The 23,028-nt window shown below is 49.2% G+C and overlaps 1 protein-coding gene and 1 long non-coding RNA gene across 2 annotated transcripts in view; one reads left to right on the top strand and one right to left on the bottom strand.

The window, feature by feature from the left end:
* The window catches only part of LOC103161825, a 90,939-nt gene that overhangs the window by 31,637 nt on the left and 36,274 nt on the right, over positions 1 to 23,028 (top strand). The window lies entirely within an intron of this gene.
* Positions 9,097 to 22,786, bottom strand: Tspan32 (tetraspanin 32). The gene is made up of 8 exons (XM_035442094.1): positions 22,669 to 22,786; positions 21,687 to 21,784; positions 17,445 to 17,519; positions 13,386 to 13,487; positions 12,786 to 12,872; positions 11,323 to 11,406; positions 10,945 to 11,036; positions 9,097 to 9,956 (listed from the first exon to the last, which is right to left on the bottom strand). The coding sequence occupies exons 1-8, from the start codon at positions 22,766 to 22,768 to the stop codon at positions 9,857 to 9,859; spliced, it is 738 nt and encodes a 245-aa protein (XP_035297985.1). The 5' UTR covers positions 22,769 to 22,786; the 3' UTR covers positions 9,097 to 9,856.

Here is a 23,028-nt window from a genome sequence, read left to right on the forward strand (position 1 = left end):
GGAGTCTCTGCTCTTCAGGCTTCCACTTACTGGACAAGACTGCATCTCATGGAGATCATCTGATGTCCTAGTTGGATTTCTTTCTTTCTTTCTTTCTTTCTTTCTTTCTTTCTTTCTTTCTTTCTTTCTTTCTTTCTTTTCTTTCTTTCCTTTCTTTCTTTCTTTTCTTTCTTTGTTTTGGTTTTTCAAGACAGGGTTTCTCTGTGGCTTTGGAGCCTATCCTGGCACTCTCTCTGGAGACCAGGCTGCTCTCAAACTCACAGAGATCCGCCTGCCTCTGCCTCCCGAGTGCTGGAATTAAAGGCATGCGCCACCACTGCCCAGCCCTAATTGGATTTCTATTGCTGTGACAAACACTATGACCAAAAGCAACTCAGGGAACAAAGGATTTGTTTCACCTTACAGATTCTAAGTCCATCACCGAAGGAAGCCAGGGCAGAAACCTCAAGGCAAGAACTGAATAAGAGGCCATGGAAGAACAACACTCACTGGCTTGCTCCTTATGGCTTGGGCAGATTGCTTTCTTAAACAACCCAGGACCACCTGCCCAGGTATGACACCACTCACAGTGGCTTGGCCTCTCTTTTTTTCCTATAATATTATACTTGCATATAAACTTTATTTTTTTAACTTTTTTATTTATTCATTGTGGATTTCATACCATGCATCTCAATCCAATTCATCTCCCTACCCCTTCATATCCTCCCTCTGCCCTTGCAACTTCCCCTGCCCAAAATAAAATAAAATAAAATTTAGAAGAAAAAAGTCTTATTATGGAAGCTGTAGTATGGCCCAGTGAGTCACACAGTAAACCCTTTAGTCCATACATCTTTACTTGCAAGTGTTCACTGCAATGAGTCATTGGTCTGGCTCAATGCCTCTGGCTTCTGCTACATTATTGATACTGGGCCCTCACTGGGACTCCTCTTGGATATCCTCTTGTTGCCTAGAGTCATGGACATCCTGCAGCTTCAGATCTTCAGGACTAGGCTTGGCCTCTCTTACATCAATCATTAATCAAGAAAATGCCCCCACAGAAAAAAGTCAACTTAAGGGATGAAGGGTTGTTGTGGCTCACAGTTCAGGGAATGGCAGCATGTACTGTAGCAGAGGGCTACTTGGTTCATGGTGTTGACCAGGAAGCAAAGAAATGGAACCCCAATTCAGTTGACTTTCTCCTGTTTACTTATTTATTCAGTTTGGAACCTCAGCCTATGGGGTTGTGATACTGAATTCAGGGTTAATCTTCCCTTCTCAGTTACACCAGAAATGCCTTCATCCAAAGGTGCCACATTAATGCACCCAATTACTTTATTTTTATTATTTTTTATTTGTGTGTGTGCATCTGTGTGAGTATATGGGTATATGTGTGCAGGGGTTATGCACATGCAAAGGCAGGAGAGGGTGTCAAGTGTCTCCTATCACTCTTTACCTATTCCTTTTGAATCCTTTGATTCGGGGTCTCTCCCTGAACATGTGGGTTATTCTCATCTAGTCTGGAACCAGCAAGTTCCTCCTGTCCCTTCTCTCCTCAGAGCTGGAGCTCCCTGTGTTTGTGGAGATCTCTTGCTTTATTACATGAGTTCTGGGATTCAAACTCCAGTCCTTATGATTTCAGAGCAAGCAAGCACTTTTGACTCCCAAGCCACTTCTCCAGTATTCTCAGGGTTCTTCCATCCAGACAAGTTTACAATCAAAATTAACACCCTGCTTGGATGTCACATAGAATAAGCCATCATGGTGTGTGTTTGCTGTGTTCTTCCTATTGCTTTTCCACAAAATGGTAAAACAGACAGATTTTCCATTCAAAATACAAGTCACCATGAGTAGAGTTTAAGGAGCCACCATGCGCACACACCTTTAATCTTAGTAATCAAGTGGCAGAGGTGCAGGGATCTTTGTGAGTTCCAAGACAGCCAGGGCTATGTAGTAATACTTAGAGACAGACGGACAGACAGACAGACAGACAAGACAGACAGACACGCACGCACGCACGCGCGCGCGCGCGCGCGCGCGCACACACACACACACACACACACACACACACACCGGGTGAAGGTCACAGGTCAGGAAGCTTATTTACTCTGCTTATGAGCAACATGTGGTCTCTATGGTGATACACTAGCGTCTCCCATCAACCAGCAAGACAAGGCTTGTTATCCCATCCATCGGTTGACAAGAGGCACAGCAGGTGTTTGTGAAATGGAAACAGACATAGCCAAGACTCTGCAAACTTAGTTAATGAGCAGAGAAATGGTTAATTAAAACCAGAAAAAAATACTAATTTACACCAATGACTGGAATACACAGATTTAAATGTGTGAGCAAGGATGCATGTCAGTCAGGGCACCCACATGTGGCCAGTGAGTTTCTAATCTGGAACCAGCACTTGGGAAACAATTTGGCAGTATCCTCTGCAGTGCACACCAACAACTTCTGGTGACTCAGCCTCCAGTCCTCCTCCTTCACCTGGATGGGGGGTTTCTTTCTTAGATTTAGGAGATGCCTTGGAGGTCTTTCCAGTTGTCTGGATATAAAACCACTGGTTTCCTTTTATCTGTGTTGACATCCATAGCAAATGATTTCTGTGCTGCATCCTATATGCCTTCATTTCTAGCTTTTCTCTGGACAAGATTTTTTTTTTCTCCAGATTGTTGTGCTGTGGTCCCCTTTGCTCTTCCATCATCATCCTAATTACAACCATGTAGACAGTGCCTAACATGTCCTTGATCTTCTCTGGTCTCTTGTCTTCTTTCCCACACCAGAATTACTCACAATGCCGACTTACAGCAGTTTAGCTCCTATTTGTTAAAACATTTTATTTTTAATTGTATGTATATATGTGTGTCAGTGTGTTTATGTAAAACCAGAAAGGGAGTTAGATCCCCTAGAGCTGAAGTTAGGTATGGGTGGTTGTGAGCTGCCTGGTGTGGGTACAAAAGCTGAAGTATTGTTAACCACTTAGCCATCTCCCCAGCACAGTTTAGTCATTTTGTAACTGCTTCTTCAAACTCTCCCATCCTCTGACAGCTACACAATTCTATGCTAGGTACACTTACAACAGTAAGACTCTTGGTACTAGTTTTCTTTCTCTCTTTCTTTCTTTCTTTCTTTCTTTCTTTCTTCTGTCTCTTTTTTCTTTCTTCCTTTCTCTCTCTTTCTTCCTTTAAAGCTTTTATTTATTCAAAATTGTTTTTTTTCTTTTATTGAAAACATATTTTTCCTCACATAACATATCCTGATTTTGGTTTCCTTTCCTCTTCTACTCCCAGTTCCTTCCCACCCTCTCCCATCCAGATCCACCTGTTTCTGTCTCTCATTAGAAAACTAACAGGCTTCTAGGGAATAATAATAAAAAATATAACAAAATAAAATATAATAAGATAAAGCAAAAACTATAACATCGGGCTTGGACAAGACAAATGAACAGAAGAAAAAGAACCCAAAAGAAGATACAAGAATCAGATATCCACTCATTTATGCACTCAGGAATCTCATAAAAACACTAAACTGGAAGCCTTAGTATATCCACAGAGGACCTGGTGCAGGCCTGAGCAAGTCTTATGAATGTCGTTTCAGTCTCTGTGAGTTCATATGTTATTTAATCATGTTGATTTAGAGGGCCTTGTTTTCTTGGTGTCCTACATCACACTCTTCCCACCTCATCTTCTGTGGGATTCCCTGACCCCTGAGGGGAGGGGTTTAATAGAAACATCCCATTTAGGCCTGAGTGTTCCAGTTTCTATGTGATATCTGGCTGTGGGTTTGTTCCCATCTGCTGCAGGAGGAAGCTTCTCTGATGATGGCTGAGCAAGGCACTGACCCATAAGTATAGCAAAATGTCCTTAGGAGTCATTTGATTGCTACTTGTTTTATTTTTATTTGTTTTGTTTTAGAAACAGTAGTATTTGGTTTTGCCATAGGTCCCTAGGCTATCTTATCTCTGGTTCTTGGTGACCCAAGCAGTGTTGGATGTGGGTTTAATCACATGGAGTGGGCCTTAAGTAAATCTGACATTGGTTGATTACTCTTACAAGCTTTGTGCCACCATTGCCCTAGGGTCTTGCAGGCAGGGCACCACTGTAGACCAAGGAGTAAGTAGCTGTGTTGGTGTTTAGGTTTTTCTTTTGGTAATGTGCAGAGTACCTTCCTGTACCAAAGACGCTAGATGTAGGGGTCAAGGCTCTACGTAGGCACTAGCTTGACTTCTCCGTGTTCAATGAGTTATTTAGATGTTGTCTTCAGCAATGTGGCCTTACTGTCCCAAGTTTTTGTAGAGTAACCTCTTGTCTTGGCAACAGCCCCTGGGTTGTTTGGTGATTGTCATGAGACCCTTTTGGCCAACAAACAATTCAATTAGATGTAACCCAATCCCTGTACAGGAAGCTTCATTTGGTGACAAGAGATGGCCAGCTGGGACTCTGTCCCCCCCCCCACACGTTATTTGACGATTACATTTAGATTGCCTTCTTTTATGTATATACTTTAGGAAGCTTCTAAATATGTATTATGTTACCCCTCAAATGGCCCTTAATTTTAGCTATCTCTCCCTGTATCCCCTCTCTTGTCCCCTTCTTTCCTCCCACTACAAACTTGATCCTCCTGTTCCAGCTTCCCCCAACCATAACTATCTATTCTGTTTCTCTTTTCTAATGAGCTCTATCTGTTGGTACCAGTTCTCTATATTAGTCAACATTTCATTACCATGATGAAATTCCTGAAGCAAGATGCTTTTGAAAGATTTATTTTGTTCATGCTTCTGAAAGAGCAAAGTCAAGGGGCTTTCCCCTGGTGATGGCCTCCTTGCTTCAGAGTCCTGGGGCAATAAAGGGCATTACCATGGCAAGAGACAGGATGAATATAAAGCCATCAGGAAACTTGTGGGCATTATACTTGTGACCCTGTTATTAGATCAACTTGGCCTGTGGGGATGACTGTGGGGGAACTGTCTCAATTGTTAATTAATGTGGAGAGACACAGCCTACTGTGATCAATACCATTCTATAGGCAGATGGTTCAAAACAGTACCAGGAAGGAGAAAGTTAGCTGAGAGCAACCCAGCAAGTAGGCCTTCATGTATTTATTCCTCTTTGCTCCTAGAGGACCTGTTTTTGAACAGCACAGTTGGATAAAGTTTGTATCCTTTCAGTCCTCACAATGCAAACTTCAACACTTAACATTAAATTTCAACTTAACTGCATCCAACCCATATAATTGTTTCTGGTTAAGAACTAACCTTAAAGCCAAAGGCAGAAGATCATGGGGAGGCTGCTCTGGGATTTACTGATGTTGCTATTCAAACCGATAGTGATCAGGGACATTTTGTGGAATTGTGGATTGTTTCTTAGGTACCATTTAAGATCATGTTGGGAGATTCCATTGTAAAACTACACTGTGTCCTGTAGTATGTGTAACCAATGTGGTGCTGCTTTTCCCAAACCAGAACCCCTAGGTCGGAAGCCTGACAGGTAGACATGGAGGCACCACTTCTTGTAAGGATAGCTAGTGAGCCATCATAGAAATTCTGCCTGGTGCCTGTAAAGGCATTTCCCCTGGGATGAAGCTCTCAGTATCAAACATGGGAACACCCTGGTCAGAGAACATGGTGTAGTGCAGAGCTAGAAGCTATGGGAGCACCTGGCTACTTTGGGCTCCTTTGTTGCTGGGTTAAGAGACCCTAAAGGGTGCTGGCTGACTACTGCTAAAATGAAGAAATGAGAATGATGATGCTCATTTTAGGCAGATTCAGGGGTCTGGCCTCTCCTACCCCACCACATTAGGGATAAAAGAAATGGCAATAAGAGTCAAGAAGAGACTCTCCCAGGAATGATACTGGGAAACAGGATGAACCATGGATATTTAAAGCCACACACTGACTTGGTTATGAGTTGTAAGGATGAGTGTTCTCTTACAGCATCTGGTGGACTTTTTTTTCATGTTGTATTGTCTACATTTTACAGACTCTATCTCACTTTTCTTCTTTATTTGTTGTCTTCCCACAACCATTGTGCATGGAATCCTATGTTCCTTTCTTTCTCTTTCCCTCCTTACTTCTCCCTTTCCTTTTTCCTTCTTTCCTGTTTCTGCTGTTGTTTCTGTTGAAACAGAGTCTTTCTATTTAGTCCATGCTGGACATGCTGGATTCAAACTGGGATTCCCCTTCTCTGCCACTTTGAGTACTGGGGTTACATACATATACTACCTTACCCTGTGTGTTGGTTAAGTTTTTTTTTTTTTTTTTTTTTTGTCAACTTTGCACAACCCTATCTGGGAAGAGGGAATCTCAGCTGAGGAATTTCTTTCATCAGGTTACCCTGTAGGCAAGTCTGTAGGGCATTTTCTTGATTGAAGACCATGTGGGGAGGGTCCAGCCCACTGTGGGCAGTGCTACCCTGGGTTGTATAAGAAAGCAGGCTGAGCAAGTCATGAGGCACAAACTAGTAAGTGTTCCTATGTGGTTTCTGTTTGAGTCCCCACCTCCAGTTTCCCATCCTACCTGAGTTCCCGAATTGGCTTTCATTAATGGTGGACCATTGCCTGGAAGTGTGAGCCAAATAAATCCCATCCTCCCCAAGTTGGTTTTGGTCAGTGTTTAATCACCAAAACAGAGCATCCTGCATATCAGTGCTTTCTTTAATGTTGATTCCATAGGGTGAAGTAGAGTGAGATACCAAGAGTAGAACCAGAGAAGTGCTCGCCACCAGAGACCTTCAACTTTCTGTCTCAGGGAACCAAATGCTTTCGACATTGGGGGAATCTCCCTAGGGAGAAAATCCCATGTGTTTTCAGATGTAGAGTGCTTTATTCCTCTTATATGAGGAAGTGACTGTGTAGGAAGGAGGGGGTGTGTACCTCAGAAACACAAGGTGGGTTTAACAGGCCTTTCCGGTGTGTTGGCGACCAATTGCAGGATGGCACTGATTTGGGGGGACGCTCTCTTTCTGGGTCTCAATATGAGGCGGGGCCACCTCCCTCAGGGCAATTTCTCCTATAGCCTGCATTTGGGGTCTTGGCTAGATCTATGCATTTCCTTGGGACTTAGCAGCTTGCACAAATTGAATATTCAAGAACAGATGATAGTTCTCCATAGAGGTGGCTGAACTGTCATGTGATAGTGGCTACAGGAGGCAGGAGTTCTAGATTCTGTCCCCCACCATGCTCTCTCACAGTTCCCCAATAGGCGATTATGAGGCCATGGTAATCATGGTAAGAGTTCTCCCTTACATTGCAACATGGATGAACCATGTGGTGAGATAGCCACTTTCAGGAGGGTCTCAGACTCACCAAATCCACAGAGTCAGCAAGCAGGACAGGGAGCCAAGAGCTGGGGAGGGAGCAGGGAGTCAGTGCTGAATGGGGACAGAGTTTCAGTCTGGGAAGATGGAACATTCTGGAGGTGGATGGTGTGGGTGGATGTTAATTCTGCTGAGCTGTGCACTTGAACGCGGTCAAATGGCCAGTGTCAGGCACAGTGCATTTTACCAGGATTAGAAGAAAGAATTCTTGTTCAGACGAGATCATCATGTGGCCCTTAAAGCAAAGAGCTTCACCAGCTGGTCGAAGCCAGGGAATGCGTAGCATAAGGAAGGCTCGGCCTGCCCTATGGGTCTGAAGAAGAGGCTGGAGGGGAGTGAAGCGAATCCACAGAGCAGAAAGCTGTCCTTGCTGGCAGCCACTGAGGAGAGAGGGCCACAGGCCCACAGCTGCAATAAATTAGGTTCTTCCAGCAACCAGAGTGAGTCCAGACAGAAGCCTCTGAGTAGGGCCCAGCTAACCTGTCCTCTTGCTTTTGGCCTCATGAGAGACTAAGTGGAGAACCTACCCACTCCATCAGAGCTCTGACTCACAACCTGCTGCTATTTCAGGTTGCTGTTGTGAACACACACACACACACACACACACACACACACACACACACACACACACACTCACTTGTGCCACAGGCACTCAGGGCTCTCAGGGCAGTGATCAATGGCTGGATTTCTCATAAGTGATTAATCTATAGAGGGGTTCATATTTTAATGGCATTTTAAAAAGGAAACTAGAAAGTGAGGCCTCCCCTGAGGAAGCGGTCACTGGGCAGTGCTCTTGAGAAGGGGTTTTCTTTGTCTTTGGCTCTTCTCTCTGCTTCCTGGCCACCATAAGGTGTTAGCTTTCCTCCACTATACACATACCTTGCTGTGTTCTGTCTCATTTTGGGACCCTAAACAAGAAGCCAACTGACTGTGGACAGAAACCTCTGAAAACATGAGTCAAATTAAGTTGACTTTCCCAGGTTTAAGTTGATTTTCCTTTAAGTTGATTTTCTCAGGCATTTTGTCATATTGATAGAAACAGACAGACGCTGCTGCCAGGTTTATGCTCTCCTCTTCACAGTATAGGACATGAACATAGCCGTGTCTGGAAGTGGCAGGCACAGTGCTACATCTGACCAGGGCTCCTGCCTGCCCTGTGTTGGTTTTCTGTGTCCTTACCTATTCTGTCCTGTTCCCCAGACTCGCCAAATCACCCTGGTTGTTTCTCTCTGTTCTGCATGGAGCTGTTTCCCTGATGTCATAGTTTTAATCTGGTAACTTCCACAGACTTATGTATGTTTGCTTTGTGTCATGGGTTTGATCCGAAATGCTTCCTGGCTCATTTTCTGAATGCTCTGTTCCCAGCTTATGGTGCGATATTGGGGAGCCTGTAGGAAGTGGAGTCTGGCCAGCAGAAGGCGGTCATTAGGGGTGGGCTTTTAAGGTTACCTGCCTGTGGCAGTTTCCATAGGCTCATAGGGAGTGGCGCTAATATGGTGTGGCCTTATTGGAGGAAGTGTGTCACTGGAGGTGGGCTTTGAGGTTTCAGATGCTCAAGCAAGGCCCAGCATCACTCTCTCTTCCTGCTGCCTGCCAACCCACATGTAGAACTTACAACTATGACTCCAGCACCATGTCTGCCTGCATGATGTCATGCTTCCCACCATGATGATAATGGACTAAACCTCTGAACTGTAAGACAGCCACAATTAAGTGTTTTCCTTTTTAAGAGTTACCATGGTCATGGTGTCTCTTCACAGCAATAGAAACCCTGAGACACTGCCCCCGATTCCACACTGCCTGTTCTCTGCTATTGTGTAACTTCTCTTTGGGAAACATGAGCAAGAAACTGGTCACCCAGGATGGAGCATGGACAATGGATGAAAGAAAGGATTCTACTTAAGTTTCAACTTAAACCAATGTGTTTATTGGGGTGAGGAGTTACTTATAAGGAGTGTGGGTGACCCCAAACAGTGTCTTCACCTAAAAGCCCCACCCCCTGATGGGTGATGATCTCATGGACGCCTGGCTTTAGTTAACTTCACACTCCAGCATGTCTCAAGATCCTAACAGTTCCTGGGCAGGAGGGAGTGGTATCCCAGGTGAGGATATGGTGACCTCTACTTCCTAAACTAAGGAGCATTTATAGCCGCATGCCCCATGCCATTATCTGAAACTTGGCTACCACTATCTGGTTCCACACATTTTGTTATGATCATGGGAGCCGAGTCTCCTTTGCTCCACAATAACTCAGAGAAAGTTAGTTTACTTCAACATCTGGCTTCCAGCATTCACCACCTATGTTCCTGATGTCATAGACATAGCCACTCCTCCATGTTGTGATAGACCAGAATCTCTCTGAAACCGTGAGCCAGATTATTCCTGATTCTGGTCGGTGTCTGGCCACACGATATAAAAGTAACTAACACACCTGGTAGAATCTCCCCTTCCCTTGCCCCACCATGCGGATCATGGGAGGACTCAGGGCCAAAGTCTTCATCTCTGTGGGCAAGCAGGCAACAAGCATCCTACTAAACCCAATGGTAGCAAACACCTGTTCTTCAGAGGGGTGTCGAATAGTTTGCAAATGCTTGTGCTTCAGAGGAGCACTGAGGCACCTGTCTGAAGAGGCTGGGTTCCTGGGGCTGGCAGCTATGGGCTCTGAAAAGCAAAGGGGACAGTGAAGTTGTTCTACATGTTCCAGAAAGAACTGGGGATCTGTTCTGTTCCAGAATGTTCTATAGGGACTGTGAGGCTGTTGAAGAACATTCTAGAAGGGACTGCAAGTCTATCCCAGAATGGTCTAGAGCAGGTGGTGAGGCTGTTTGAGAATGTTCTAGAAGGTACTGTAAGAGGGACTGCGGTATAATTCAGTCAGTGGCATGCACACATGCCCCTCCTCTTGCCAACTAGGTAAGTTATAAATGAATAAATGTAAAAAATGCTTGCTTTGTAAGCACAAGAACCTGAGTTTGATTCCTAAAACCATTAAACTGCCAGGCATGGTGGTGCATGCTTATAATCCCACTATTGGGGAGGTAGAGACAAAAAGCTGACAAGCCTGTCTAGTTTAATTGGTGAGCTCCAGGCCAAGGAGAGGCTATTTCAAAGCAGGACAGTATTCCTGAGGATAACGACTGGTATTTTCTTACAGCCTCTACACACTCATGTGTGCACACATATGAACACTTAAAAATATGCACCAGAATGCTCTGAAGGGAATGGCAATGCTATTTTCAGAACAGAGGGGCAAGTGTTGGGCATAGAGCATTGGGTGGGTGGAGCTTGCTGACAGGAAGGTCCAAGTGCTCTGGGAACACAAGGGCTGCTGGGACTGGGTCCTTCCTGACTCTGCCAATGAGGAGTCCCAGTGTTCCTTAAGATCACATATCCTGGCCTGGGAGCTCTACTGGTGTCAGGGCTGGAATCGTTATTTCTCTGTGTTGGTGGCAGGAAAATGTCAGGTCTCATCAGAGACAGGAAGTGGGCAGAATAGAGGATGGCATGTTGTCAGCCCACACTTCCACAGAGCTTCCTATGGAGGCCACACCTGCCCTACTGAGCACAGATAACACATCCATGGTGGGAGAGATAGATACACTGGGACCCTATGGTGCTGAAAGACTCTTCTGGAGAGAGGGTGTCCTACCGTGGGGTCAGGGTGTATCTGCCTTTTCGATCCAAGCCACAGTAGGAGTGAATGGCAAACCAGAGGAAGGCGCAGAGCATCATAGCATATACCTGAAGCAATCGGGAGAGATGCCCAGGAGTCAACAGTCACCAACAGTCTTGGTGGCAGATCTTTACCAGGAAAGTTTCTAGGATTGGGAAATGGGGGACAGGAGATAGACACCAGACCACCTCCCTGGGTCAGGGGCTAGCTCCGCCCTGCTGACTGGGCCTGGAAGATCCTGGTAGTGGCACGACTAGAGTGTTGACCCGGGGCAGTAACCCAGGACTGCTTCTATCTGGGAAGGGGCACAACAGGGCAGGATAGAAGGAGGACAAGGGAAGAAATGGTGACTACCGTGAGGGCCAAGCTGGTGCAGGTCAGGGTGGAGGCGATACTGTAGTGTGTCCACAGAAAGTTCCCGATGCTCTGTAGGCAGTCCTGGACAGAAGCGACATGCATGGTTGATTGGCCACCTTGACTGGCCCTCCCTGCATCGTGTGCTCAGCTTTTCCCTTTCCCCTTTTCTTATAGAATCCCCTGGGGCTGCTAGGTTTGTTCAACCAATGCTGAGGCCAGGGCAGTCAAGGTATGAACCTTCCCAAGCAGAACTGCTAAACACTCTGGGAAAGAGGCTTTATGAACCTTGAGACTGAGGGCATGGCACCTCTCTGTGGGGACAGTGGCCCACTGCCTGGGGGGCAGGGAAGGCCTTCCTCCTCTGCTCTGCCAGTGGGCCACTGTTTGTCCCCAGGCAGTGCAGAATGGAAGTACTCAAGTCCCCAGAGGCTGATGTTAGTAGTGAGAGCAGAAAATCTGGAACTGTGGGCCTGACATCAACAGAGTCTCTCTAGAAACTGGGAGGTGACAGCTGGCCTCTGGGACATTTAGATGTTGGCATTTTTTGTTGGGGATAGCATTTGGAGAGGGTAAGGATAGGCTTTGCCCTACAGGGTGTTTCTTGTCTTTTGGAAAGCAAGTGATACCCTTGCTGGCCTGAGCTGACTTTGGCTTCTCTCCCACCAGGGGTCCTTTGCAGCCTAGCTATGGTCCCTTACGAGGTCCCAATAGCTAGCAGGTGCTGACCTATTTTGTATTTGGGAACTGAGGACTGTTCTTGGGTGGATGGGGCTCCCTGACTCTCAGCCCCTTCCCAGCAGGCCAGCTCCCTTCCCTGCTGGGCCTTGAGCCATTCCCCACCCTCTTGTTTCTTGGAGGGTAGCCAGACATCTCTCCCCATGAGATAGGGCTGGTTTGTTTCCAGAATAGCAGGGGGATGGGACAAAGGGGGGCTGGGTAGGGAGAGAGGGTGAAGGGGGAGGGGAAAATGAGTCAGGGCCTAGTCCTCAAGGCAGAAGGGCTACTCCCTGCCCTTCCCCTAGCACTTTCTGATCTTTCTGGGGACCCTGGGGACCCCGGGGACTCCTTCCTACTCCCCCTAAATAGCTGACCACACTGTTATATAGAGCCTTAGCTCTGAGCTTCTAGAAGCTACAGAGGGAAGGGTGGGAGAGGAGCTTGATGGCCTGGGGAAGCCTCATGAAGGAGGGGAAGGGTGAGCAGGGCACATGCCCCATGCTAGCCTGCAGAAGGGAGTTGGGCCGAGGGTTTGGATCAAGCTGGTCATCCATGAGTTTCCTTCCCCACTGTGACCCCTTATCATGGTGGGTGGGGGTACATCCCTGAGACTTCAGGGCAGATTCCAAGATGTAAGAGGGCAAAGGGACAAAGAGGGTGAAGGTGTCCTTTCACAGGTAGAACATGAAGTCCCAACACTCATTTGACTTGATTGCAGAAGCCCTCGTCTCCCTCCTCCTCACCTCTCTCCTGGCCTCCTGGCCCTGGCATGGGATAGCTCCAGTGCTCGTGAGAAGCCCGAAAGGAGACTTCTTCCCACAACACAGAAACTGAAAGACAGACCAGAGAGGAGCATAGTGTGGGCAGGACTGACTAATGGGAAAACTAAGACACCAAAGCACAAGTAACTTTGGGAATTCTGCAAACTGGTTGCCCAAGAGACTAGAGCCAGGGCTTGGGATCACAGCTGCTTCTGGAAAATATAGCTACCAGTGGTTTGGCCCTGGTGATGGAACAGCATGGATCTCTGAGGGCCTCCTCCCCTTACAGCAGGGCCCCTCTGCCTGCCTGGTAGCTGAACACATATTTCCTTGAAGAATACCCAATTGATTCTTGAAATTCTCAGTCCATGTTGAACAAGGGTATTGCCCCTTTATTTTGTACTTACATTGGGTAGCCAGTCCTATTAGGGGCAGAGGGAATGGGTGAGCTTAGTCATCTACCCACAATGGAACTGCTGTCCTGGGACCTTCTCTTGAAGCCTGGACAGGATGGCTGATTCTAGAGGACATCAGGCACCCATTCTCCGGAGCACAAGTATGACCACCCTGTCCCTGGCTCACCGTGTCTTGGATGGTGGCCAGTTCCTGCCACCAGCTGCTAGATGGTCTCTTCATTGCCTGGTCATACACAAGGTCATAGGTGTCCAATACTGCATCCTCCACCTGCACCAAGAGCATCATAGGTAATGGCCACATCCTGGGCCTCCTTCTCTTGGGAACTTTCCTCCTACCATGGCAATCCTGTGGCTTGCCTGTTGTCCCTGGGACTCCCAAGAGTTAAAGAAAAGGCCAGCAGATCTCAGCTACCCACTCTTAGTGGTGACTTCTGGGTAGCATGGGGTGGCACCCTGGTGTTACTGCTCATCTGGATATAGGCAATAGGCCCAGCCTGCTGAGAAGCATGAACAGAGACCTGGCCTAGTTCCACAGTCCCCTAAGGTGCTTGTGGACCCTTCTCCAGAACTACCTAGAATCCTGGAAAGATGAGCTCTAGTCTTGGACCAGGGAAAGTAAGGACACCTGGGTCAAATCCAGGTAGACAAGGCAGAGGAAGAAGGAAACAGGGTGGGGCTAAGGCTGGCCCTGCAGCTTGGTGTTGGTGGCGCACACCTTTAATCCCAGCACTCGGGAGGCAGAGGCAGGCGGATCTTTGAGTTCAAGGCCAGCCTGGTCTCCAGAGCGAGTGCCAGGATAGGCTCCAAAGCTACACAGAGAAACCCTGTCTCAAAAAAAGAAAAAAAGAAAAAAAAAAAAAAGGCTGGCCCTGTTTTTGCTCCATGTACAAACAGCCTAGACTTTTTTGTGTCTGTCTCCCAGCTCTGTTTCCCTACTCTACTCAGTCCCTTCCCTAAGATGCCCTCCCCAAGGCTGAATATGTTTTCAGAGACAAGCTGGAATTTCATCTCTTCCAGGAAGGCATTCTGGATATGTGGGGCTCACTGGTCTGGTCCAGGGAAAGTCCTCCGACATCTTTCTGACTTGAAGACCCTGAGTCCTCCCCACTTCCAACCACATGCCAGGCCAGCAGCCAGGTCACACAGAGGTTTGTCCTGAATAGCTGGGGTGGTGTTGAAGCACTATGCCTCCTCTGGTCACTCATGCCTGTCAGGAAGGATGTCTGTCCCACAGCCTGATGTCCACTATGGACCTCACTCACCACCTGCCTGCAGGTCATAGTGGGCAGGTAGGCAGTTAGAGGTGCTTGGTTAGTCCAGCCCAGGCTCAAGGCCCCTGCAGGAGCCGGGGGAACTCCATGCTAACTGCTGATCCTGGCACCGATTCCTCCCTCTCTATCCATGCAACAGAGCCAGACATCCCCATGAGTCATCCCCAGCTCAGCCTGCCCCAGCCCTCCCCCACTCAGGGCAGGTGCCAAGCTGGCCTTGGTTGCTGGTCCGTCTAGGCCAGAGCCCTCTCATGGCTCAGCTTCTTCAAGCCTGTAGGGTTACTGTGTCCTTAAGAGAGAAATCCTGGGGAGGGCTGGGAATGCCTGGAGTTGGTCTGGGGTGGGTGGGGCTGTAGTCAAAACAAGCAGGCCCTATTGGACTAGCCCTTTTGCACCACTCCCTGGCACAATTGACTTTATTACCCTCATCAGTCCTACCACTTTTCAGGGATGTCCCAGGGCCCAGGGGCCCTCTGTCCACTGTCATCCCTCCAGGACAATAGAGATGACATCAGCTCTAGAGCTCAGTTCAGCTTGGTTCTGCCCAGCATCCCACCCCCATGAGCAGAACAACAGAGGCCTGCCCAGGCCTCAGGACCTGACCTTGGGGCCTTAGAGACCAATCTGGACTCTCTCTACAGAGCCCAACACTCGGGTAGGGAATAGTACATTGCCACCTGCACCCACTTTGGCATTCAGGGTGCTCTGTGAGAGACTTGAGGCTGGAGTTTTTTTCCGTGGGAATAGGGAGGGTGGACCAGAGGCTTCCTAAACTGGGACCCCAAGCCTCCACATCATTTCATTTATCCAGGGCCCTCCCAGCAAGGATCTGTGTCCTCAGGGCTGGCAAGCAGCTTTGGGGGTACAAACTCTCCTTGGTAAGTGTGTTGTCCAGTGTGGAGGGTGGAGGAAGCCCTGAGTATATGAAATCCAGAGTGGGTATTTGTTGTCAAGGACCAAAGCCTCAGACCCATGAGGTGTTAGCAAAGCCTCCCTCCCTGTGAGTCTCACTGAGACTAGCTAAAGCTGCCTCCTTGTCCAGCTGTGTACGATAAACCTTCTTGCCGCCTTGTTTATCTGCTTATAATAACTCTGCCTCCTTGTTCAGCTGTAAATAATAAATAAATGAGCTGCTGGAGGCAAAGGGACTGCAGCTTTTACATCAGTTCAAACCACTCGATTCCAGCTTTCCTGCGTGTGTCGTCTGTCCTTTCTTCATTCCCTTGCCGCCCCCGTCAGGTCAGCCCATCGAGGTGTGCAGGACACAGCAGCCCAGGTTACTCCAGATGGAGGACTGATGTCTAGGGTATCCCCATCTTTCTTCCTGAGACCAGGACACTGTAATAGCTGGCTGGGCTTGATGACTTCCCTCCCCCACATTTGCCTGCTCAGGGTAGTACAGATGGGCCGTACAGCCATGGCCAAGACAACCCCACATGGAGCTGCAGGTGGCTTGTGGACCAGCACTGGGTTCTGAGGCTACATAGACATGTCTGTTCGCTTGCTCTTGACATGAATTATTAAGGAAAGCTAAACAATTCATTTTCCGCTCCTCGGGGACAGTGGGAGATTGTGGCAAAGTAGCTCTGAAGCCACAGTGAGGGTGTAATGAATAGCCCTATCACTCTGTATTCATCTCATAGCAGCCTGGGCCACACTGCTAGCCTCACCAACCTTGGATGCTTGCCGAGGCCTGTGTCCTGGGAGGGGGCTCAGGAAGGAGCACCCCATCCTCATTTCAGATCGGAGCCTGTGTCTATAGAGATAGTCAAGGTTTCTTCTTCCCCTGTCCTTACCTTCTTGCTAGACCCTTGCTTTAGGATGTCTTGGGGAATCTTTCCAGGGAGGTTTAAGGGAGCTGGGGTGACATCTAAGCATTCCTAGTTGATTTCTGTATCCTTTCTTACCTATGCAGCTGGGGGCGGCTAGGATGACCAAGTCGAAGGCCATGACCTATTTGGCCCACTGGTAGGAAGAACATGGAATGATGGGAGGATGTTTTGGTGATTTCTGTGCAAGCTGTGCTTGGTACCACACAGGGCCTCATTCCAGCCCAGGACAACCTAGAACTAGTTCCACATTCCATAAAACCTGGGAGTGCAGAGGAGGCTGCCTGCCCCTCCACTGCTGGCTCATCTCCACCATGCAGTAACTCTCCTGCAGGGCCTTCTACTCTCCGTTTATAGAAGCACACACGGAGGCCCAGGGAGGACAAAGGACTTGCCCAAGGCTGGCCTACTGCCCTTGATTTCAAAGCTAAGGAACTTTCACCCAAGCTACCTCCAGGTAGTTCACCAGGGCTCACACGGGTCCTGTTGGAAGTCAGAAGACAATAGATAGGCCAGCAGGCCAGGGTCCAGAAGGAAGCCCTAGCCCACTTAGGGTCAGGCAGGCCTTGGAGAATTGCCCTAGTGGCCAGTCTTGTGGGGATTGGAGTAAGAGGCCCCTTCCGTTCTGTAGACTAAACCCTAGTTGCTGCCTGCCTTCTGGTCCCTGTGAGGCCTTTGCCTGTTCTGCACCCCAAATTTAGGGCTCAAAATGTAAACACAGCTTTAGAAAAGGAAGATGGGTTGCAGCTGCTGCAAGCCAACCCAAGACCAGCCCCTGATACCTGGCAGCTGTCTTGACTGAGGCCACCCACACTGTGACCGAGACCTCCAGTCATCCAGACCACCCGTCAGTGGACAGGGAATGTTCTGCCAAAATGCTTCTTGGCTCTGCTGCCTTAGGCAGGATGCTGAACACCCATGCCCTCAAGCTGTTGTGGGGGTTCAGTCCTCTTCCAAACCCTCTGGACCACAGAAAAATATTTTTCCCCTTAATATCAGGGTTGAGGTGAGCCTTTGGGGTTGGGGTGAGCCTTTGGAGATCTCCTTGGGCAGGATGGAAGGATGAAGCAGAAACTCTGGTAAATAGCCTGACTAGTCCAGGTAGAGGGTCCTGGCTGCACTCACCTGGTTGGGATTGTGGAATCTCCAGAAGGCCACTTGTACCAAGATGCAGAATGACAGGGCAAAGCACAGGAAACCCTGGGGACAGAGATAGCCTGATCACTGCATAGCCAGGTATGTGGCCTGGGGAGGTAGGGCAGGGTGCCGGGTAGGTAACTTCCCCAGCTGGGCTGGGCTGAGCTGCTGGCTTCCAAGCCCCATTAAATACTACTTGGGGGGGGGGGGCTCTTTCCTTCTCTAGGTGCTGTGTGCCTCTGGAGTACCTGTGACCTAAGGTGTCACATGCTTCCCCAGGAATGGTAGGCCTTTCCATTATAGTGGAGACACTAGCCCACTGGGGCTACTTCTAGGAGGAACAGTGACCCCAGGAAGGTTAGGCAGTGCCTCCCTGTATCTGAAATTTTGGCAGCAGAACCCCCTACCTCAGCCATTTAAACATCTTTTAGTTTAAAAAAATTCACATTTATGTATGACACATACATGAGGAGGCCAGAAGGAGATGTTGGATCTTCTGGAACAGGTGTCACAGGTAGTTCTATGTGCATTCTGGGAACTGAACTTGAATCCTCTGGAAGAGCAGGCAGCCATTTCTTCAGCCCCATTCACCCAATTGCCCATCCCCTCCTTTGAGGTAGAGTCTCAAGTAGCCCAGGCTGCCCCTGAGCTCCTGCCTCCATCTCCTTAGTCCTGTGCTTACAGGTGTATACAACCACTATATTTTATTCAGTGCTAGGGAATCAACCAAAGATGTCAAGCATGCTAGGCAAGCACTCTATCAACTGACCCACAGCCCAGCCAGAAATGTGTCTCTTGAAAGTAGGGAGCAGCGACCTCATACAGGGTGCCTTCTGTGAGCTCTTTGTTGTTTTGTTTCTGAAACACGTTTCCAAGGAGACCTCTACAGCCTGATGCATAGAGAACCTCAACCCACAACCCTCAGCATAGGTTGATAACATGGCCTTCCTCCCCTAGTGAGTTTCTTACCCTTCCTGTACACCACTGCATGGGTCTCTGTGGTCACCCCACTCCCACCCCTCACCTCAAGTGCTAAAAAGGGAACTCTTTACACACTCCATCCTTTCCTTTAGCCCGGGTATAACTTCTGATTTTCTTACAGAAGCTAGAGGACAGTGCAGAACTCTCCCCTGACTGTGTACTGGTACAAGTCCTTACACTTCTGTGAATAGTTTCAGAGGGTCACTCTAGACTAGGAACCCTGTTCCTCAATAGTGCCCACCAAAGTCCCATCTGGTGACCTTGGATCTGGGTACCTCCAAGCCTCTGCCTAGTGCTCATGATTGTCAGCCCCAGTGCCATGCACAGAGGCTCCTGTGTGATCATTGAGTCTTCTGTGTCAACCACCACCCCACTTCCAAGTGTCACTAGCATGTCACTCAATGGATATGGATAGCCATGGCCTGGATGTCTCAACCTAGCCTAACTCAGGGGTAACCCCCATAAGGAAAATTGACCAGTATGCAGAGCAACCTAGTCATAGGCCTGGATGATAGGAACAAATGGCCTATACCAGTGCCAGCTTAGCTCTACCAAGAGTGTAGAAAGAGCTGGGGTCACCTGCACTGCTTCTCAGACTTGGGTGGGTGTGGGCTCTGCAGGGGTGGGGTGCTCCCACCCCTGCTTTCTCCTGCCTGTTCCAGACCTGCATCACTGTCTTGGAGTTGGCCCTGGGTTACCTGCTGCTTGTTTCCCCCTACTTTCCCCTCTTGCCTTCTCCTCTCTCCTTCACCTTTTCTCCCCTCCTGCTCTTCCTCCCTCCTCTTTCCTCTTGCTGGCAGTTGAGTGCTGCCTTCCCCATCTGGAAGCCATTCCTCAACTCTGCCTCCCAGCTGAGGCTTCGAGCCAGCCCAAGAGTTCAGCCCTTCCAGAAACCATTTCATTCTCAAGAGGGAGTTTCTCCCTCTCCCTCTCCCTCCCTCTCTGTTTCTGTCTTTGTCTGTGTCTTTTTCTGTCTCTTTGTCTCTGTCTCTCTGTCTCCCTCTCTCTGCCTCTCTCCCTCTCTGTCTCTTCGTCTTGTCACTCTGCCTGTCTCTGTCTGTCTCTGTCTCTCTCTCTGTCTCTCTCTCTCTCTCTCTCATCTCTCTCTCTCCCTCCCTCCCTTCCTCCCTCCCTCCGTCCTTCCCTCCCCCTCTCTCTCTCTCTCTCTGTGTGTGTGTGTGTGTGTGTGTGTGTGTGTGTGTGTGTGTGTACAGAAAGGGTCTTAAGGCCTACGTGGTGCAGAGAGAGGGCCAGACCTAACTGTGACCATTTTTTTTCTCTACTCATTCTAAATGAAAATAAAAGAATAAATAAACCTGTAAACAACTTGAATCTGTTTCCTGTAGCTAGCTAGCTCTTTCATTTCCTGTGTTACAGAGGGCGGGGCAGGAAAGAGCAGGGAGGGGGCAAGTGGGCACAGAGTCATGATGGGGGATGTTTCCACTCCCTAGACCCTTTTAAATGTGCTTTACATGTGCTCCGACATGTAGGTCACAGTACCAGGGCAAACAGGGCAGACAGCACCCACCACACACACACAGGCACAAGTATAAACATGCCACAAAGGGGCTGTGACCAGTGGAACTCCCAGTGACCCTGTGGTGACTGAACTTGGTTTACTATCCATGCTGGGGTAGAGGGTACTGGGATTCAGCAAGTGCAGAGCCTGCACCGGGCCTGGAGTGACCTTGAGAACACAGCTCTGAACAGGAGGCATCTGGCTGTGCCTTTTAGTCTGACCCACATAGCAGTACAGCACCAGGTCCTGAGTCTGTTTGGAATGTGAAACTGAGGCCTTGAGGCCTACGTAGTTTCTAATGCTCCAGGAATCCATTGACCACAGATCAAGTGCCAAGCAGGACATGGGAGGAGCTTGGGAAGACTGAAATGGGATAGGCTGATCTGGAGCTGGGCCCCCTGGCCCATCTGCCTACAGCTGCCAGCTTTACAGTCTTCATGCTGACTATGGTGCCCCCTGGTGGCTAAAGCCATATCCAGGCACTGGCCTCTCAGGATGTCTTCTGCATAACTCTGCCTCCATCTTGTCTTTCCTCCATGCTTCCCTCTAGCAAGGCACAATTCCTCTGGGGCCTCAGCCACCAGCTCTGTGACCTCTTCACTAGGGTCTCCCTCTGGGCCCTAAATCCAGGGTATCTTTGTTTAGTGCTTATTCATGATCAGCATTGTCCCTATACTGCCCCTGTGTCATCAGAGCAAGAATCACCGAAAGGTAGAGCTGCCGAGTTCTGCCTAGTCCACCGCCCAGGCCCACCCAGGTCTGACTGATTCCTGCAGCTCTAGGTAGGAAGTGACTCTATCTCTCTTTGGAGACCTAGGTGCATCACCAAACATACTGAACACGATGAGATCACAAAGTTTGGTTTCGGTCTATGCAGGAAGCAAGGCTTCCAGCTCAGCTTCTTGAGGGTTCCTGGATTCCCCTAATCACTCACAGGCAGAGGTGGGGAGTTCTACAAGCAGGGCACAAGGATAGATGAAGGAGGGAAATGAGATCCTATACCTGTAATGGAGGGGGCAGATAAGAGAACCATCGCATCAGGAAGGAGCTGCCCCAGTTCTGATGACTGGGAAAACCTGGATCAAACAGGGCCAGGGTAACCATGGGGAGGGTCCTGGCAGATAAAATTCGGACTGACTGTTGAGAGTGGTAAGGGCACACTAAGGCACCCATGTGGAGAAATAGTTACGGCAGCAACAAGGGCTTTCTTCTGTGGGGTTGTGGAAACTTCCCTTCAGTGGCTAGGCAGGGTTAGTGGACCTGTGAGAAGGAAGCCCAGGCTGCAGAAGTAGCTACAGGGACCTCCTTGTCCCTGGTTGTTCTCCTAATGGGAAGTGAAATTCATCTGGTCCTGTGTCCAGACCCAGCTAGGTACCAGAACCAGGCCTTGCTAGGACCTTTGGAGATGACCCCAGGGCTGCGAGGGCCAACTCTCTTTCAAGGGCCCTGCAGAACCGTTGTTAGATCTGAGGAAGATGGGGTGACATGGAGACTTCTGAATAACCCAAGGGGAGGTTCTTGACTGGCTCAGGTAGGAGGGTCCTGATTGGACAAGTGGGAGGTGCTAACTGTGTAGGTGGAGAAACTCACTGGTGCCTATCCCCTGACCTTTGCTTCTTTCTGGTTGCTTCTGCTGGGGTCAGGCAGCTCCCTGGGCTTATTTCTCTCCAGCTCTTGTCCCTGTCTGAGAGCTGGAAGCAGGGGGTCATCTGGCAGCACACAGAACTTACCGCAGCCATGAGGCCATGGGCCTCCCTCACAGTGGCTATGGTGCTCAGGGCAGCGCTCAGGCTCAGTAGACATGCTAGGCTAATGGTCATGTAGAAGGCTGTGGGAAGGGAAAGGCAGAGGGTAAGGGATCTAGCATGGGGACTGGGCACAGAGGTTGGATCTGAAATCTACTTTGGGGATCACAGAGCTAGAACTGAACTTCTAGGTTCTGGCTCCCAAAACAAGGGGTGTCTCATAGCCCTATAGCCTGTTTCCTCCCAAGGCTGGGAAGGAAGGGGTAAGAGCAGAGAGCAAGCTAGGGGTCGTACTCCTTCCCCCATTTCTCCTACCTTCCCTGCCTCACAGACTATCTTGAAGCCACATCCCCACACTCTAGTGACAGGTGGCAGTGTGGGGTTATGACCTTATCAGTCCAGGCCCAGGCCTCAGGCTTCCTGCCTGGGCGGGGCTTAGAGCCTTGGAGGCAGGGGGCCTAGGGACTGAGGCTGACAATTCCCCATTCAGGGGCCTCACTTTCTCCCAACCTTTCCTACTAGGTGGTCACCTTCCTAAGTTCTTTACATTCCTACCAGGAACACCTCCTCATTAAAGTGGCCTTGCTCTTGTGGAAGGGGACCCTCTGGCAGGCTTGGCCCTAGCTGGGCATTTTCTGCCTTCTGAATATGGTATTCACTGCTGAGTCCCATGGGCTCATCTGATCCCTACCCTGAAAGCACAGATCTGGGGGCTGCCACAGCTTGAACACTCCTATGTGACAGAAGAATTAGGGCAGGAGTGCCCAATGTTGCCTAAATCTCCCCACTTTTGTTAGTGAAACCAGGGTACTGGGGTGTCCCCTCCCAGCCCCTGACCTCTGACTTCTGCCCAAAGCTAGGTCCTCTGGACAGCCTAGGGCTGAGGAGTCAGGTCAGTTCCTCACAGATGCTTTTGGCCCTGGGGCCCTCCCGTCTCCACTCCATGGCCATTTCTGGCCTCACTTACCCCAGTAGTGCATTGCTTCATAGGGGTTCCTCTCCAAGGATACATGTCCAATGACAGTCAAGTGGTCTCCAAAGTGAGTGACAACTGCCATAGTGACCATAGAGAGGGCCAGCAGCTGGGAGTGAGGTGGGCTCATCATCAGAGCTGGGGACATTTACAAAGGCCCTCCCACAATGAGAGTGTAGGGCCTGGGCTTCTAGACACCCCAGACTGGCTCCTTCCAGGAGCAAAGAAGCTGCAGGAGGCCTACATGTTTCTGTGGATGGGGGTAGGGGGCAGGTCCTCCCACAGACATGCTAACACACACACACACACACACACACACACACACACACACACACACACACAGATAAATATGAA

Source organism: Cricetulus griseus, chromosome 3 (assembly GCF_003668045.3).
Source record: "Cricetulus griseus strain 17A/GY chromosome 3, alternate assembly CriGri-PICRH-1.0, whole genome shotgun sequence".
In the NCBI taxonomy this organism is placed as follows: domain Eukaryota; kingdom Metazoa; phylum Chordata; class Mammalia; order Rodentia; family Cricetidae; genus Cricetulus; species Cricetulus griseus.